The 16,435-nt window shown below is 39.6% G+C and overlaps 1 protein-coding gene across 1 annotated transcript in view; it reads left to right on the top strand.

Moving 5' to 3' along the window:
* The window catches only part of DZANK1 (double zinc ribbon and ankyrin repeat domains 1), an 88,202-nt gene that overhangs the window by 36,348 nt on the left and 35,419 nt on the right, over nucleotides 1–16,435 (top strand). The window contains exons 11-14 of the mRNA XM_064376366.1: nucleotides 5,607–5,699; nucleotides 11,876–11,998; nucleotides 12,899–13,063; nucleotides 14,313–14,520. Coding sequence (XP_064232436.1) covers nucleotides 5,607–5,699; nucleotides 11,876–11,998; nucleotides 12,899–13,063; nucleotides 14,313–14,520 — 589 coding nt within the window. The remainder of the gene's footprint in view (nucleotides 1–5,606; nucleotides 5,700–11,875; nucleotides 11,999–12,898; nucleotides 13,064–14,312; nucleotides 14,521–16,435) is intronic.

Here is a 16,435-nt window from a genome sequence, read left to right on the forward strand (position 1 = left end):
CAGCTAACGTAGACAATTTTTTACTTCATATATTTAAACTTCAACATTGCAATTGGTATTGATTTATAATCTTGTCCTTAAAGTGGTTTCATACTTTTGTTTGCTTTATTTGATTATAGGTTCTTATTATGGAGAAAAAGAATGACTAGAACTAGTCACGTGGAAGAAAAAGTTATGTATCATCACTTACATCCAAAAAACTTGGTTAGAAAAATGATATCATACTGTGAAAAATTTTTTTATAAAATCATTAAACATACAACTAAATATTTTCTCCATTCTTCAATTTACAGTCCCATTTATGTCCTCTTTAATCCCAAGTAAAGGTCACTAGAGGATAAAATAGATTTAATAGTGGGAATTTGGGGGATAAGAAAACCAAGAATTTTTAGCAGTAAGGGAAATGCGTGGTCTTAATGTACAGCCCATAACACTTCTAAGATGGTCTTGTGGGTTGTATATGGGCAAAATGTGCACAGAGAAAAGAGAAGTCCACTGTTCCTTCCACTTTCAAGCTCTCTTTGGCATAAAGAGTTCACAAGTGTCCAAGGCTGTGTAAGCCTTCAGAAATGAGATTTTGAAAAACTGGCCAGGCCAAAGTCAGGTAGAGGAAAATTTACTGATCTTTTTGTGTAGTGACTATTTTCAATCCTAAGATGTTTTAAAAGCTACTGCAGAAGCCAGGCACAGTGGCTCACACCTGTAATCCCAGCACTTTGGGAGGCCGAGGTGGGTGGATCACCTGAGGTCAGGAGTTCAAGACCAGCCTGACCAACATGGAGAAACCCTGTCTCTACTAAAAATACAAAATTAGTTGGGCGTGGTGATGCATACCTATAATCCCAGCTACTCAGGAGGCTGACGTAGGAGAATTGCTTTAACCAGGGAGGCAGAGGTTGTGGTGAGCCAAGATTGCACCATTGCACTCTAGCCTGGGCAACAAGAGCAAAACTCTGTCTCAAACAAAGAAACAAACAAACAAAAATACTGCAGGAAGCCACCATACAGTCCTGGAAGTCTGTCTTTAGACTTCTTATATATGGGAGAGAGAAATCTATTTTTCTCTTATTTAAGCCTCTGTTATATTGGGTGTTCTGTCAATCACAGGAGAATCTATTCTTATTAATACATTTATTCAGGATGTTTGAAGATAATATCATTGCAAACTCTTTGGACTATTCAAAACAGGAAGAATAGGGGTAAATGTTAGTTGTGATCTAAATTCAATATATGTAACACCATCTTCAGTATCTGAAATCTAGAATTTTTCCCATTTTATGGGAAGGCAGAGAGACACAAAGGTCCATGTAAGTAATTTTCCCCTTCAATTTGTTGTAAATCCTATATTGAGAATAAACACAAGACTTCTACAGTGATAAGTAGCATTAAATCCAGGAGTGGCTTCTTTCTTGCAGGGTACTTTTTATAAGAGAGATTTTTATAACTTATGATAAGTTATAAAAGGAATAATTTTACAACTTACTTCTACTTTATTGGTGGGCCAAGGTTAGGACATATAATGAGGAAACCAACAATGAATTCAAAGATGAGATTTAGAAAATGTGCCTCAAAACTTTGCAAGGAGTTTGGTTTTGCTGGGCTGTAGCAATGCTGGGGTGCTGTGGGTTGTGGGAGATTATCTCTTCTCTACCAGACTTAGTAGCTCAGATTTTTCCCTGTGGGCCCTGAAGGTTGAAAGTGGGGACAGGTTTTAACCAGACTTGATTTGTAGAGAGACTTTTATCATCATAACCTCTGATCCTGGAGAGAAATGCATGCCTTTTTATGCCAGACAATCTCTATTACTGCTTCTACTCACAGAAGGACATCTGTTTGGAAACCCTGGCCTGCCAATCTTCATTCCAGTGCCTCTCCCAGATGTCATAAGGGTGACAGGTTTTGAGTTAACATTCTTACCCAGACAGCCACCTCTGAGGTTGGTGGGAATACTTGTGTGAACTGCTCAGGGAAGCCAACAAGCCTAACCTCCCGGCAGGTGACAGCATGCCATTGACAGCTCCCTTCCCCTTTCAGCATTGGTCTCTAGCTCACTCCACTGAGTGCAAAAGCACCATCTGCTCTCTTCCTTCTGTGATGAAGACAGATTCCACGGCAGTTGCAGTCTTGTCTTGTGTGTATTTAAGGCACTATCAATGCTGAGGAATTTTGCTCTATCAGATTTTTTTTTTCCTGCCAGGATTAAAAGATACAGTAGCAGAAATTTCTGTATTTGACCTATGGCAAAGATACCTATTTCAGCATAAGAGAAGATTTTATAATTTACTTCTTTAAAATAGTTAATACCTAATTTTTGGTAACAAATAATCCAAAGATATACCAAAAAGTGTATAATTTCTTCACTCTACCTCCATTTCTATTTCTCTGAAATAACCAATGTTAACAGCTTAGGGTGTCCTTTTATGTATTTTTCTAGATTCACAGAAATATATTTATACATATTCATATATTTAGATTTGGTTTGGTTTGGTTTTTTAAACAATGAAATCATGTTGTATACTTTTCCTTGAAACTTATTTATTTCACTTAACAAATGTATCTATTGGCCATTTTCTTTTTTTTTTTTTTGAGACAAGGTCTCACTCTGTTGCCTAGGCTGGAGTGCAGTGGCACAGTCATGGCTTGCCGCAGCCTGACCTCCTGGGCTCAAGTGATCCTCCTACCTCAGGCTCCCAAATAGTTGAGATCACAGGCATGTGCTACCACGCCAGGTGAATTTTTCTATTTTTTGTAGAGATGGGGTTTCGCCTTGTTTCCCAGGCTGGTCTGGAACTCCTGGGCTCACGTGATCCTCCCACCTTGGCCTCCCAAAGTTCTGGGATTACAGGCATGAACCACCACGTCTGGCCTCCACTGGCCGTTTTCTAAAGTTGAAAACTAGTTTTAACATCCCTGTTCACCAGAAAACATTAACTGAAGACATTTATCAAGAGGAACTACTACAATTTCCTTTGGAATTTTACGAGCATCATGCAGTATACCTCCAGGACTTCAGTCATCTTTGTGGTTCTTAGAATCTGTGAGGCTTAGGTCTGGGATCCTCCTGAAAAGATCTGATGATTCATGTGCCTGAGGCACGGGCTCCTTCAGTGAGTCCCAGCCTCTCACACAGTGATTTGGGGTTAAAACCAGTGTAACCACAACTCTACATCAAGCAGAATTTTAGCTTAGTCAGTTTTGACATTAAGTTTGCAATGATCTACTAGTTTGTTTTCAATATTCTTCCTTTTTAATTGTGTCAGTTAAAGCTTATCACTTGGGAGTTTGAAAATTGTTCTCTTCTTCCAGCTACTTTAAAAGGGAACATTATATCCCAGTGACTAACTGGCTCTGTTAAATAGCTTACAACCATTCAACTAGACAATATGTGACAAAAGCTGTGGATGAAATGGCAAATGAGGATATTGACTTTTGAAAAGTTCTCATCAGAGGTGTTTAGCATCCCCATTAAGGCCCTCTGAAGGTGGCCTCAATTCCACATCACCCCCACAGACATCTGTGAATTTGTGAGTGTAGTGGATTGTGATATAAAATGATTTCTAACTGTGGGTCATGGTCACTGCTCTAGAAAGAAGTGAGCCATGGCATGGTGTCAAAAGTCTCCACAAAAAACATAGAAAAACCCTTCAACCAAGAAAACTGTTTAATAGACTGGATGCAGTAAGGTAGACCACCACTTAGACAAGTTTATAGTAGTATCTCAGAAGAAGGAAGGCAGGGAAAGGGTTTAAAGGGTTAGTGCTGGACTGTAATATAAGCGATGGGCCATGGGTGATAATGATGTGTGAGTGTATGTTCACTGATGGTGACAAAGGTACCACTTGGGTGTGAGATGTCCATATTGTGGGGGCTGTGTCTGTGGGGTGGGACATGGTGTATGGGAATCTTCTGTAATTTCCACTCAATGTTGCTGTGAACATTAAATTGCTCTAAAAATAAAGTTAAAAGTTGATTAATTAAAAATTTAAAAACAAAGGGTTTTGTAAGGCAAGGCGGGGATTGGGCAGAGTATGCATTGGGCAAATATATGAGATGCAGTTTTGGATTATGAGCCCTGCAAGGTGAGGTCTTAAAGGAAGCCACTGGACTTGAAAAGTAAGCAGTTTTAGTTGTTCTCCAGTTTTCTCTTCTAGAGAAAGTGTTTTCTGCAGCACACAGCAAGACTACTTTTATTTGATCTCAGTATTTTTTAACATGGAGACAGGAAATTTGTCTCATTTCTCAGTGTATTTCACCAGATCTTTTCTGAGGCAACATCTTCAGGAAAGTCATAGCCCTAAATCTCGTGGATAAACGCTGGCCAATTGCAGATCATGTCGTGGTAACTTTAAATAGCTCTGAAGAATGTTGGCCCCAGGGAATGTCAGGAACCATTGAGAGCAAGACTGTGATTCTCTGCCATTTTGAACAGCAGTCAGTTGGCCTCTGCACTTTAGGAGTTGTTTAGATTGGGAACTGTGGTTTCCTGAGTTGGCTCAGTTCCTAGGAAAACTTTGGAATCTTCCACTAAAATGGAATTAACCAGGCTTTGAAAGGCTAGGACTTCATAGAGCTACCTGGTGGTATTGGAAATAAAACCCTGGGAGTTGGGCTTTCTTTTTCTTTATCATCCACTTTACCTGTACCAGCTTCTGAACACACTGATTTATTAGTTTCAGGACACCTAGGGACCACAGTGCTGGACTACAAAGGAACACTTGAGCACCACTGGTCATTGACAATTGAAAAAGATTGTATCCTGAGAGAATAGAGTGGCCAGTAACTAAACAGTTGTTAGCAAACCTCTGATAGCTGAACGCTAGACTATTTTTACCATCATTTCTTTGTCTTTTGTTTTTCTCTGTGTTGCAACTTAACCCCAGGGTCCTGCCTTAGAAAGTTGTACTTCCCACTCTCTTTCTTAGGCAGTCTTTCCACTTCTTCCATTTCTAAGTAAAAACTACAGAGCAAACCTAAATTCATATTTAACAAGAAGCCCCTGAAGGTAAATCCCAGTTCAAGAACCAGATTACTTGTAAACACACAGATAATCCCTTGCTGGTCTAGGGTCTTTCTGTTTACTGTTTAAGCCATGAAATGGAATATCTACTCAGTGTCATGGTTTTCACACTGGAGAAACACACACACACACACACAACCTTACACATAACCAGTGCAGAATTTCCAACTTGCCTTCTGAAGACCAAATGAATGCTCTTTTCAATGTGTTTGTTTGTTTGTTTGGGATTTTGTTTCTTCTAAAACTACATTCAGGCTGGGCGTGGGGTCTCATACCTATAATTCCAGTACTTTAGGAAGCTGAAGTAGGAAGATCATTTGAGGCCAGGAGTTGGAGACCAGACTGGGCAACACAGTCAAATCCCATCTCTACAAAAACAAATGAAACAAACAAACAAACAAACAAACAAAAAAACTACAGATATTTGTCCTACACTATTTATAGTAACTCCTAAACCAATCCAATATTCAGGGTCTGGATGCGATAATAGGGTCTGTAGCTGAATGACTGACAGAAAAGACTGCTTGATGATTTCTTTGCACAGTTGTTTGCTCAGAGGAACATGTATTTCTTATTTTTTGTTGTGAAGGAGAAGGTAATTTGCCAGGCCTGTGGTACAGGAAATCCTGCTCACCTGAGATACTGTGTCACCTGTGAGGGGGCCCTGCCTTCATCACAAGAGGTAGGTTGACTGCATGTGCCAACCCTATATTTAGTGGCTACTAAATTCAATGTTAATGGTAATAGGGAAACAGAATCTGCCGAGGGGACTGGGGAGAGAGACCAAGAAAAGCTTCTCATGGTAAACTGAAAGCAAGATTTCTATATGTGGAGAGAACTTTATATATTCATCAATACAGAATTGTTTGCAAAGTCTTAACTTCAAGAGGATTCAGTAAAATCAATTATTTCTTATGATTTTGTTTAATAACTTTGCATGGGAGGCTGGCATTAGCCTGCAGGAAGTGAACTCATTCACATTTCATTTACAGACAGGTATGTCTTTGTCAGCCGCCACCATCCCCCACACCCCATGGTCCACTGTCTTCGTTGACTCTATATGCACACTGCTTTTTGAAATTGAGAACATTGTAACCACCTATTTCTTGGGTTACCTACAAGCCTGTTTTGAATATTGAAATGAAGGAATAGGAGTATATGCACTTTAAATACAGTGAATAAGTTCAGTTTAGATGATCTATTTTATGTTTATAAAATGTTTCTGATGAAAATTAAAATTACTGGTGACGCTTGCCTTGTACCACGAAAAAGCTGTCATTTACCAGCCAACTTAGAAGAAAAAACTTGCTTCTTTTGGGTTGCTATATATGTTTTTGACTGTTAGTGGGGTTTGTTCTCATCTCAGAGAGATTCCTCATGAAACTGGACAATGCAGTTAGTATGGTCTACAGCAGTGGTCCCCAGCATTTTTGGCACCAGGGACCAATTTTGTAGAAGACAATTTTTTCATGGACCTGGTGGGGGAATGGATTCAGGATGAAACTGTTCCTCCTCAAATCATCAGTCATAAGTTAGATTCTCATAAGGAACGCACAACCTAGATCCCTCATGCACAGTTCACAATAGGGTTTGCGCTCCCATGGGAATCGGATGCTGCTGCTGATCTGACAGGAGGTGGAGCACTCACCTCCTGCTGTGTGGCCTGGTTCCTAACAAGCCACGGATCCGTACAGGTCCATGGCCCGGGGATTGGGGACCCCTAGTCTACATGATTAGTATCAAATGGGTGTGTACTTGTTTTTTCCTAAGCACCATCAACTAGGTGGCTAACAACAACAGAAATCTATTGTCTGACATCTCTGGAGACCAGAAGTCTAAAATCAAGGTGTTAGCAGGGCCATGCTCCCTCTGAAGGTGCTAGGGAATGAACTATTCCATTCTCTCTCCCAGCTTCTGGTAGCCTCAAGCTTCCCTTGGCTTCTAGATGCAGCACTCCAGTCTCTGCCTTTGCCATCCCATGGAGCTGTCCCTGTGTGTCTGCCTGTGTGTGTGTGCCTCTGTGTCCAGATTTCCCTTTTTCATAAGGACACCAGTCACACTGGATTTGGATCCACCCCAGGGACCACATTTTAACTTGATTACTTCTGTACAGACCATTTTCCAAATAAGATCCCATTCTGGGGTACTGGAGGTTAGGACTTCAACATGTCATTTTCTGCACAGACAGAATTCACCCCATAATGGTTGAATTGGACAAGGTACCTTTTAACGTCGTCTAATCACTGACAGTCTAAGAGTAGTTGATTTGAAGGAATTCCTCTTGCTTCCAGTTTTTTGAGATATAATTTATATGCAATAAAATTCACCTAGTTTAATTGTGCAGTTTGGTGAATGTTGGTAATTATATACAGCCATTTTCACCACCACCACAATGAAGATATTCTCAAAGAGTATTTTTGATGGATATATATAATTCTAGGCCGACAGTTAATTTTCATTCTGAAATTTAAAGCTGTTCCATGCTTTTCTAGCCTCCATGCTTTCAGCTCAAAAGTCAGGTGTAAATCAAATTGACATTTTCACATATGGGATGTGTCATTTTTCTCTTGCTGCTTTTATTACGATTTGCTCTTTAGTGATGGTTTTTAGCAATTTGGCTATAATATACCTTACTGTGAAGTTATGTTGGTGTTCATTTAGAATCTTGTAGCTGTAAATTTCTGTCTTTCATCAGATTTGGGAATTGTTTGGCCATGATTTCTTTATTTTTCTACTCCACTCATTTTCTACTGTCCATCTCAAGTCCATATACACATCTGTTGAATTGTTTGATATTATCTAATAGGTCCCTGAGGACCTTTTTTTTTTTTTTTTTTTTTTTTTTGAGACGGAGTTTCGCTCTTGATACCCAGGCTGGAGCGCAATGGCGCGATCTCGGCTCACCGCAATCTCCGCCTCCTGTGTTCAGGCAATTCTCCTGCCTCAGCCTCCTGAGTAGCTGGGATTACAGGCACGCGCCACCGTGCCCAGCTAATTTTTTGTATTAGTAGAGACGGGGTTTCACCATGGTGACCAGGATGGTCTCGATCTCTTGACCTCGTGATCCACCCGCCTCGGCCTCCCAATTTTTTTTTTTTTTTTTTAGATGGAGTCTTGCTCTGTCGCCTAGGCTGGAGTGCAGTGGTGCAGTCTCAGCTCACTGCAACCTCCACCTCCTGGGTTCAAGTGATTCTCCTGCCTCAGCCTCCCGAGTAGCTGGAATTACAGGTGTACACTACCAAGCCCGGCTAATTTTTGTATTTTCAGTAGAAACATGGTTTCACCATGTTGTCCAGGCTGATCTTGAATTCCTGACCTCAGTTAAGCTGCCTACCTTGGCCTCTCAAAGTGCTGGGATTACAGGCATGAGCCACTGCACTGGGCCTGTTCATTTTTTAAAAATCTTTTTTTCTTTTCACACTGTATGATTTCTGTTGATCTATCTTCCAGTTCACTTAACACTTTCCTTTACCATATCCTTTTAGATATTAAGTACATCTAGTAAATATTTTATTTAAAATATTATCTTTTTCTATTCCAGAATTCTCACTTGTTTCTGTTTTTTATGTTTCTATTTCTTTATTGATATTTCCTCTTTTTATTTATTGTGGACAGTACTTATGCTTTAAATTTCTGGTTTGCTTCTCTAACATCTGATTCATCTTAGGATCAAACTCAGTTGGTTTTCTTTTTTTGTGTGAAGCAGTGGTTCTAATTCCTTCCAGGCAGCACATTCCCCAAAAGCAAGCATACGTATTATTGCCTGTTAAAGCAAAGCAAACCAACAACAGCAAAACCCTCACAGTAACAGAATCCAGAAAGTACCACAGCCAAGCATTCATAATGCTAGGGTACAGTTTAAAATTCCTCGACATACTAAATACCAAGAAAAAACTCTGAGGGGAGGAGGGATAGAAAGTTTGGTCTCCATTCAGATATTTTGTCTTTAGCTTAGCTGCTTCAAGCCCATTCTGCACATATGTTGTTCAGGGGTTGGTAAGAGATCTGAATACACAGAGAAGATCCCTTCTCTTCTTTCTTTCTGGGAGCTCCCCACCTCTTCAGCAGCCAAATATTCCCCAGCTTCAGTTTTCTGGTTCTCTTGGCTAGAAATACTGCCTTGTGCCCCCCACTTCACATGCGCTATGTAGACTGCCCCTTAGCTCCAGGGTGAAAGCCGTGACGATGGGAACTGACTTTGTGTAACTCCCCTCCTTCTTGTGTGTTCTTGCTGCATGTGTACCTGCTTCTGTTCATTCTCCACTGCCTTCATGTATTATCAGCAGATTTTTTTTTTTTTTTAAATAAGAGTCATGCTCTGTTGCCCAGGCTGGAGTGCAATGGCGTGATCTTGGTTCACTGCAACCTCCACCACCTGGGTTCAAGAGATTCTCGTGCCTCAGCCTCCCAAGTAGCTGGGATTACAGGCGTTCACCACCACGCCTGGCTAATGTTTGTATTTTTAGAGATAGGGTTTCACCATGTTGACCAGGCTGGTCTCGACCTCTTGACCTCCAGTGATCCTGGCCTATTATCAGCAGATTTTATAGTTCTTTTCTCTGTGGGAGTCATTTGTTATGGTCTTACATTATAATTGCCAGAAGGAAAAATCTGTAGTTTTTTTTTTTAAAGATGATTTCTGTTGCATACAATGTGTTTCTTTTTCAGAACTGAGACTAAAAACAAACTAATAAGGTGATTAATCAGAAAACACATCTATTTTCAAATCAAAGCTGATGTAATTTTAGGGTTGTCTGTTGTTGAGAGTCGTCTGTTAATGTGGTTTCAGACTTGATATCACTCTCTAATCATAAAATGACACTCTGTAATTTTTTCCAAGGCACCAGAGAGAGTAATAGTGAGATAGGGAAAGCGTAAAACTAGAAAACAATGGAACTTCTGGAAATCTTGATATATTCTTATGGATAGATTTAAGTAAATTGCCAGCAAAAGATTTTCTCATTCTTTCCTCAGGCATTCAGTACTTCTTATATAAATAATAAAACCATTTAAATCAATTTCTTTAACTGTCAGTGATATAATTGTTTCTAGGTCTCATCTATCAACAAAACTATTTTCAGAATAATCCCCAAATTGAATTCGTTCTAAAAATTGTATATGTATGGTATATCAGAGCTTAGATGTCACAAGGATATATTTATCTCTGTAGTCCATAGAAGTAACAATGCATGTTCATTCTGATAGCTTTATGTCTTTTCTTTGTTTAGCAGCGTTAATATGATGGGGTAAGATAACTTTTCTTTCTTTTCTCTTTTTTTTTTTTGTTTTTTTGTTTTTTGTTTTTTGATCAGTAAGATTATCAGAAAGATAACTTTTCTTTCTTTAAAGCAATGTTATATTTAAAAGCTACTTAAACAGTCAGTACATTTCAATGAGAAGTCTGAAGGCTTTGTATTTAGAAACTCAGGTCAGCAAGCTTTATGCCAAAGTCTTGTTTTAAGAATAGGATAATTGAAATGTAAGTTCTGAAGCAAAAGTTTGTAGAGAATTTATCTTTGATTTACCTGAAGGGCTTTCCCTCTACACAGAAATCAGGGCAAGCACACACAGAGAAAGCCTCTGTTCTTGGGTTCCTGTGGATGCTGGGGGCTGATGTGGCCTCTCTTAGATAGGTTTCTATTCTAGATAGCAGAGCTGGCCCTGAAGCAAAACGGGATACAGCTGGGCAAATAGAGTGAACTAAAATGTGTGACTTTGAGGGAAAAGTGCCCTTAGCAAATGTTTTCCCTGGTGTGTGCATTCTTAGTATTGTGCAGGGCATATGTGGCATATACGCATTCAGTTACCAATCAAATCAGTCATCGACTCAGTAAAACTGTTTGAGTGACTCCCATGTGCCAGGGTACCAGGACTGTCCTCATTGGGGGAATAAAAGTGAAATTATAGTGCTTTCTCCTCTAGAAATCAGGATCTAGTGGAAAGCAGGGTGGGAAGGGAAGGAAGCTGGCCGGTGCAGCTTGGCCCTGTGCTAAGCATTCCTATCCACTTAACTGTCAGTAATCGTCTGAAACCCCTACAGACCTGGGAGGAAGCTATTGTATTGAAGAGGTTGTATGGAGTCAGGGAGAGAAGCCAGGCTTTAGAGTCACATGGCTCTAATCATGTGTCTCACCCTCGCTGTGTCCCCTTGCTCTCCCTCTGTAAGATGGGGACAGTGACGATACTAACCTCCCAGGTCCGCCATGGGACTGATGCGAGGGTGCAGGGCAGTATGGGAATGGAGTCTGCACATGGTGGGTGGTCAGGTAGCAGCCACTGTGCTGTCACCTCCATTTGGGAAGTGAGCAAGTCTTTTACCAGGCAATAGTGAAGAAGTAACAGGAACACATTCGAATCTAGGTTTACCTAACGTAGTCCCAGGAATTCTCATGAAACAATTCTGCCTCCATCCCTAATATAAAATAATTCTTCCCATGTGTCAAGAGTGGGAAATCAAGTCATGTTTTTCTATGGAAACCAGAACTCCAAAGGATAGAAGTTGAGCCTTAATTATGGCCCCTCAGGTAGCTCAGCTGTCTTCTTCCTTCATTAATATTGTTCTCTTAAATCAACTGTAGGCCTTGCTATCCTTGATATTAAAGATATTGAAAAATATTAAGATGTGTGAGGCACCAGTTTCATTGACTTTCTGTGATCTCTATGAAGGAATGTGTGCTCTATGTACTAATTTGTTCATTGGTGAAACCCTTCATAGCTGTACTCCTTTGGGCAAAAAAAAAAAGAGAGACAGTATTTCCAGGGCTTATATTATCTCAGTGCTTTTTATCTTTTTTGAATTGGGAGGGGGATTAGAGAATATAGTATTGATCTGCCTTTAAATGCCATTTCATTAACCAGTCACTGTGCAGTGGGGATAAAGCCCCTCCTCCGCCCACTCAGAAAGGGGGGACCATTTCCTGCTCCAGATGTGGTCGCTGGAATCTCTGGGAGGCGTCCTTCTGTGGCTGGTGTGGCGCCATGGTGGGTATTTTATTTTATTTATTATTATTATTTTTTATTTTTTTTAATCAAGAGACCTTCAAAGTTACTACAAATCAACATGGTGGGTATTTTAAAACTGATGTTCTGTATACTGAGCACCTTGCCACTGGCCTGGAAAGAGCCAGGCAAATGTTCCATGGCCTTGCAGAAATCATTTCTTGTGATTTCACTGCTGGCACCTATAACCTAAGAATCTGGAGATAGAGATAATTATCTTACGTTGAGAGCCATCTCTCATGACTGTTTTGATTTGTATTTCTTTGAGGTTAAACCTTTTCACTCATTTATTGACTACTGGCATTTTTAAAATGAGTTCTGTCTGCCTGCCTTTATAATAAAATGCTCAAGACTATGTATTTATTCATTTATCTAAGTATTGCATGCAAATAATAAAAAAGTTTTAGAGTGAAGGGTTAGTTTCCTTTCTCATCTAAGTCCCAGAGTTCTCCTCTCAGAAGCAATTGCTAATATCCAGTTCTGGAGATGTTCTTTCAGCTATTCAATGCATGTATAAGTAAATTGGTGCCATGAACACTGATCCAATTATTTTCACTTAGCACCATATCTTGTTAGTAACCTCCTCATTCTTTTCAGTGGCTTCATAATCCATTGTTTGTGTGTATATACTGTGATCTATTTAGACCATTCCTATTGCTGGACATTTGTGTTGTTTTCAGTGATTTCTTTTAAAATCACAGTGCTTTAGGGGTTGACCTGGAGTACACTTACTTCTCTACTTGTCCCTCTGTGGGATAAATTCTGGAAGGTAGAATGGCTGGGTCAGAGAGAGTGGGCATATGTTATTTTATATGGTATGAGAATAATTTACATGAGGAAATTTTAACTCTAATATTCATAAAGACATTTTCTATCCTCTAGCTTGGCATTCCTGCTGGCTGCTCTGTTTGCCCTAAATGTGGGGCCAGCAATCACCTGTCTGCCCGATTCTGTGGCTCCTGTGGTATTTGTGTGAAGTCCTGGGTGAGGCTCAGCATGGACAGAGGCCTGGCTCTAGCTGCTAAGGAACCTCGCCCTTTTTCTGAGGTGAGGCCTCCCCTGTAGTAAGAACTGGTACCCGGAAAAAGGATGTAACTCTGAATGTGTGTCCTCTACCCTGCGAATCAACCCAGGGAAGAGACCCAAAATATTTAGAACTTTCACATGGAATTTCAACTGGATGTGTAAATAAATGCAGTCAATTTAGATTTGAAACACGCGAATGATTTCTTCAGAAAACAAAGATCTAAATGGGCATATTTGTGTGTAGTAAATTGAGGTCTGTGTCATTGCATTTGCAAGGCCATGGACATAATGCCACTTTAGAATGCACTTCTCTTGAATTTCTTGCGTAGCATTCTAAGAACTTTTCCTTCCCCTTTTTTTATATTTTAGAAAACTTAGGTATATAAAATTACTTTTGTGATTTATAACAACTGGGCATAATTTGAGGAAAATCTCCAGGTTATTTTCAGAAGTACTTAAGCTCTAAAACTGGCTTTGTGTTAGATTTTTATAATTTTATGAATTTCTCTAAGCTGGATAAAGACTTTCCATGTTTCTTCTTATCTCTTCATTATAAGAAGTTAAAGATTGATAATTATTAGAGGATACACTCAGCACTTTGTATACAGTTTTAGGGAATTCATGGCTTCTTGACCCAGTTTGAAAGATTTAAATCTTGGACTGCCACTAGCCCTTATTCCTTTGTGCAAATGAAACAAAGGTGTTCTTTTCTTAAGACACATGACTGCCATCTATTGGAAATGGCTTGTAATATACTGGTTTCTCTACTAGAAAAATTATTCTAATACATATGCAAATATATGATGTTTACCCTGTGAATGATACTACTTTCAATGCAGTGACCGTGTGCAGTGCACAACCCACACAACCTTACGTGGTAGTCCTCTCAGGTCCTCAGGTTCAGATGCAGGAGAGTATATTAGCGTAAATGTTGGTGACCAGTAGCTGAGTGTGTATGAGTAGTGAAGTCTATGCTCTATTGCATTGTAAAGCTGAAAAGGATAGATATCTTCCATGCATCAAGCAGGCCAGCAAACATCCCTTGATTTGCTGAATTTTAGATAATAAATGGCTACTCATGGATCAGGCTGGGAGTTGCTGGGTATGACAGGAGCAAGGAACATGAGGCAAAGGCTGGAAAACCCTTTTAGCTCAGTACAGTTTTTTTGAGATATATTTTATTCCTATTAGAATTGTTTTCTATAAGTAAAATGGAAGATTGATTAAATTATATTCTAATTTAAAAAAATGTTTTCTGCCTCACTTATAGCCCCGATGTGCCTGGCAGTCTCTGAATATTCCTTTGCCCAGATCTGATGCTGGGACTAAGAGGGACATAGGCACACAGACTGTTGGCCTGTTCTACCCATCCAGCAAGCTGCTAGCAAAAAAGGAACTGGAAATAGTCTCTCAAAAGCAGAGGCAGGAGAAAATGAGTGACCACAGACCCCTTCTCACAGCCATCAGCCCAGGAAGAGGTAAGGGGGAGGATGCCCTTTCTTCTGGTTGGGAGGGAATTCACTCTTTCTCTGAAAGGACATTTCATTTTCTCTTCCTTTTAGATTTATTTTTATGTGTAAGAAGTAAGTTTCTTTTTTTTCCAAGTAATTTTCTTTGTATGAAAAAGAAGCTCTTCCTGTTAGCTCTTCCTTAAACCTTCAGTATTCTGATGTTTTCGCTCACAGCCCTGTTGTCTAGCTCCTCAGTCACATGGCGCACGTGGGTTTCTTTTGTCATGGTAGACGTGTTATTAGTGTGCAGTGCTATTGCTATCTGCCATTATCCCTTTTTTTATTGTGGTAAAATTTATATAACATAAAATTCACCATTTGACTATTTGTAAGTGTATAATTTGGGCCAGGTGTGGTGACTCATGCCTGCAATCCCAGCAATTTGGGAAGCCAAGTCTGGAGGATCTCGAGTCTAGGAGTTTGAGACCAGTCTGGGCAACAAAGTGAGACCCTGTCTCTACATTTTTTTTTTTTTCTAAGCAGTCAGGTGTGATGGTGTATGCCTGTGGTTCCCAACTAGCTGCTTCAAAATTCACTTTGAAACTTAATCTCCATTGTGGTGGTATTAAGCAGTGGGACCTTTTGGAAATTGATCATGAGGATGGAGCCCTCATGAAAAAGCTTATGAAAGGACTGGAGGGAACGAGCTAAGGCCTCTTTTTGTCCTTTGGCTCCTGTCATACTCCATGTGAAGACACAGCGTTACCCTCCTTTGGAGGATACAGCAACAAGCCACCATCTTAGAAGCAGAGAGACCAGCCCCTCGCCAGATACCTAATCTGCAGGGACCTTTATTTTGGACTTCTAGCCTCTAGAACTGTGAGAAATAAATTCCTGTTCTTTATAAATTATCCAGTCTCAGATATTTTGTTTATAGCAGCACAAATGGACTAATACAGTTTGCTAGTATTTTACTGAAGACTTTTGTGTTTATATTTATAAGAGATATTAGTCTGCAGTTTTCTTCTTTCCTTTTACTGTCTGTCTGATTTTGGTATCAGGATAATGGTAGCCTTATAGAAACACTTCTCTTTTTTTTTGTATATGTGCTGCCGAGGCAAGCGGTACTTCTTTTTTTGTGAAGTGGTTATGAAGAATTGGTATTAAGTATTATTTAAATTTTGGTAAATTACCTGTGAATCTATCTGGACCTGATGCTTGTCTAGTGGGCACTTCTGATTACTCTTTACTTTTTATAGGTCTATTCAGATTTTCAGTTGAATCAGTTTTGGTAGTTTGTGTTTTTCTAGATATTTATCTGTTTCATCTGATTAATTTATTAGCACAGAGTTGTTTGTGATACTTTTATAATCTTTTTTATTTCAGTAAAATTGGTAATAACATCTCTTATTTCTAATTCTGGTAACTTGAGATGTCACTTTTTTTGGTCAATCTTGCTAATGGTTTGTCAATTTCATTGATCTTTTCCCAGAACCAACTTTTGATTTTATAGACTTTGTATTATTTTTATATTCTGTATTTCATTAAATTCTGCTCTAATCCTGATTTCCTTCTTTCTTCTTAATTTAAGTTGATTTTGCTCTTTTTCTGGTTTCTTAAGGCCAAAGATTAGGGTGATGATTTTGAGATCTTTCTTCTTAATATGAGCATTTGCTGCTATAAATTTCTGTTTGAGCTTTGCTTTCACTGCGTCTGGTAAGTTTGGTGTACCTTCATTCCTTTCTTTCTTTTTCGATATAGAGTCTCGCTTTGTCGCCCAGGCTGAGTACGGTGGCACAATTGTGGCACTCCGCAGCCTTGACCTCCTGGGTTCAAGTGATCCTCTCACCTCAATCTCCTGAGTAGCTGGGAGCACAGGCACAAGCCACCACACCTGGCTAATTTTTAAACGTTTTTGTAGAGATGGAGTCTTACTGTGTTG

The sequence above is a fragment of the Aotus nancymaae genome, unplaced genomic scaffold (assembly GCF_030222135.1).
Source record: "Aotus nancymaae isolate 86718 unplaced genomic scaffold, 86718_ANA_hifiasm-v0.15.2.pri h1tg000001l, whole genome shotgun sequence".
Taxonomy (NCBI): domain Eukaryota; kingdom Metazoa; phylum Chordata; class Mammalia; order Primates; family Aotidae; genus Aotus; species Aotus nancymaae.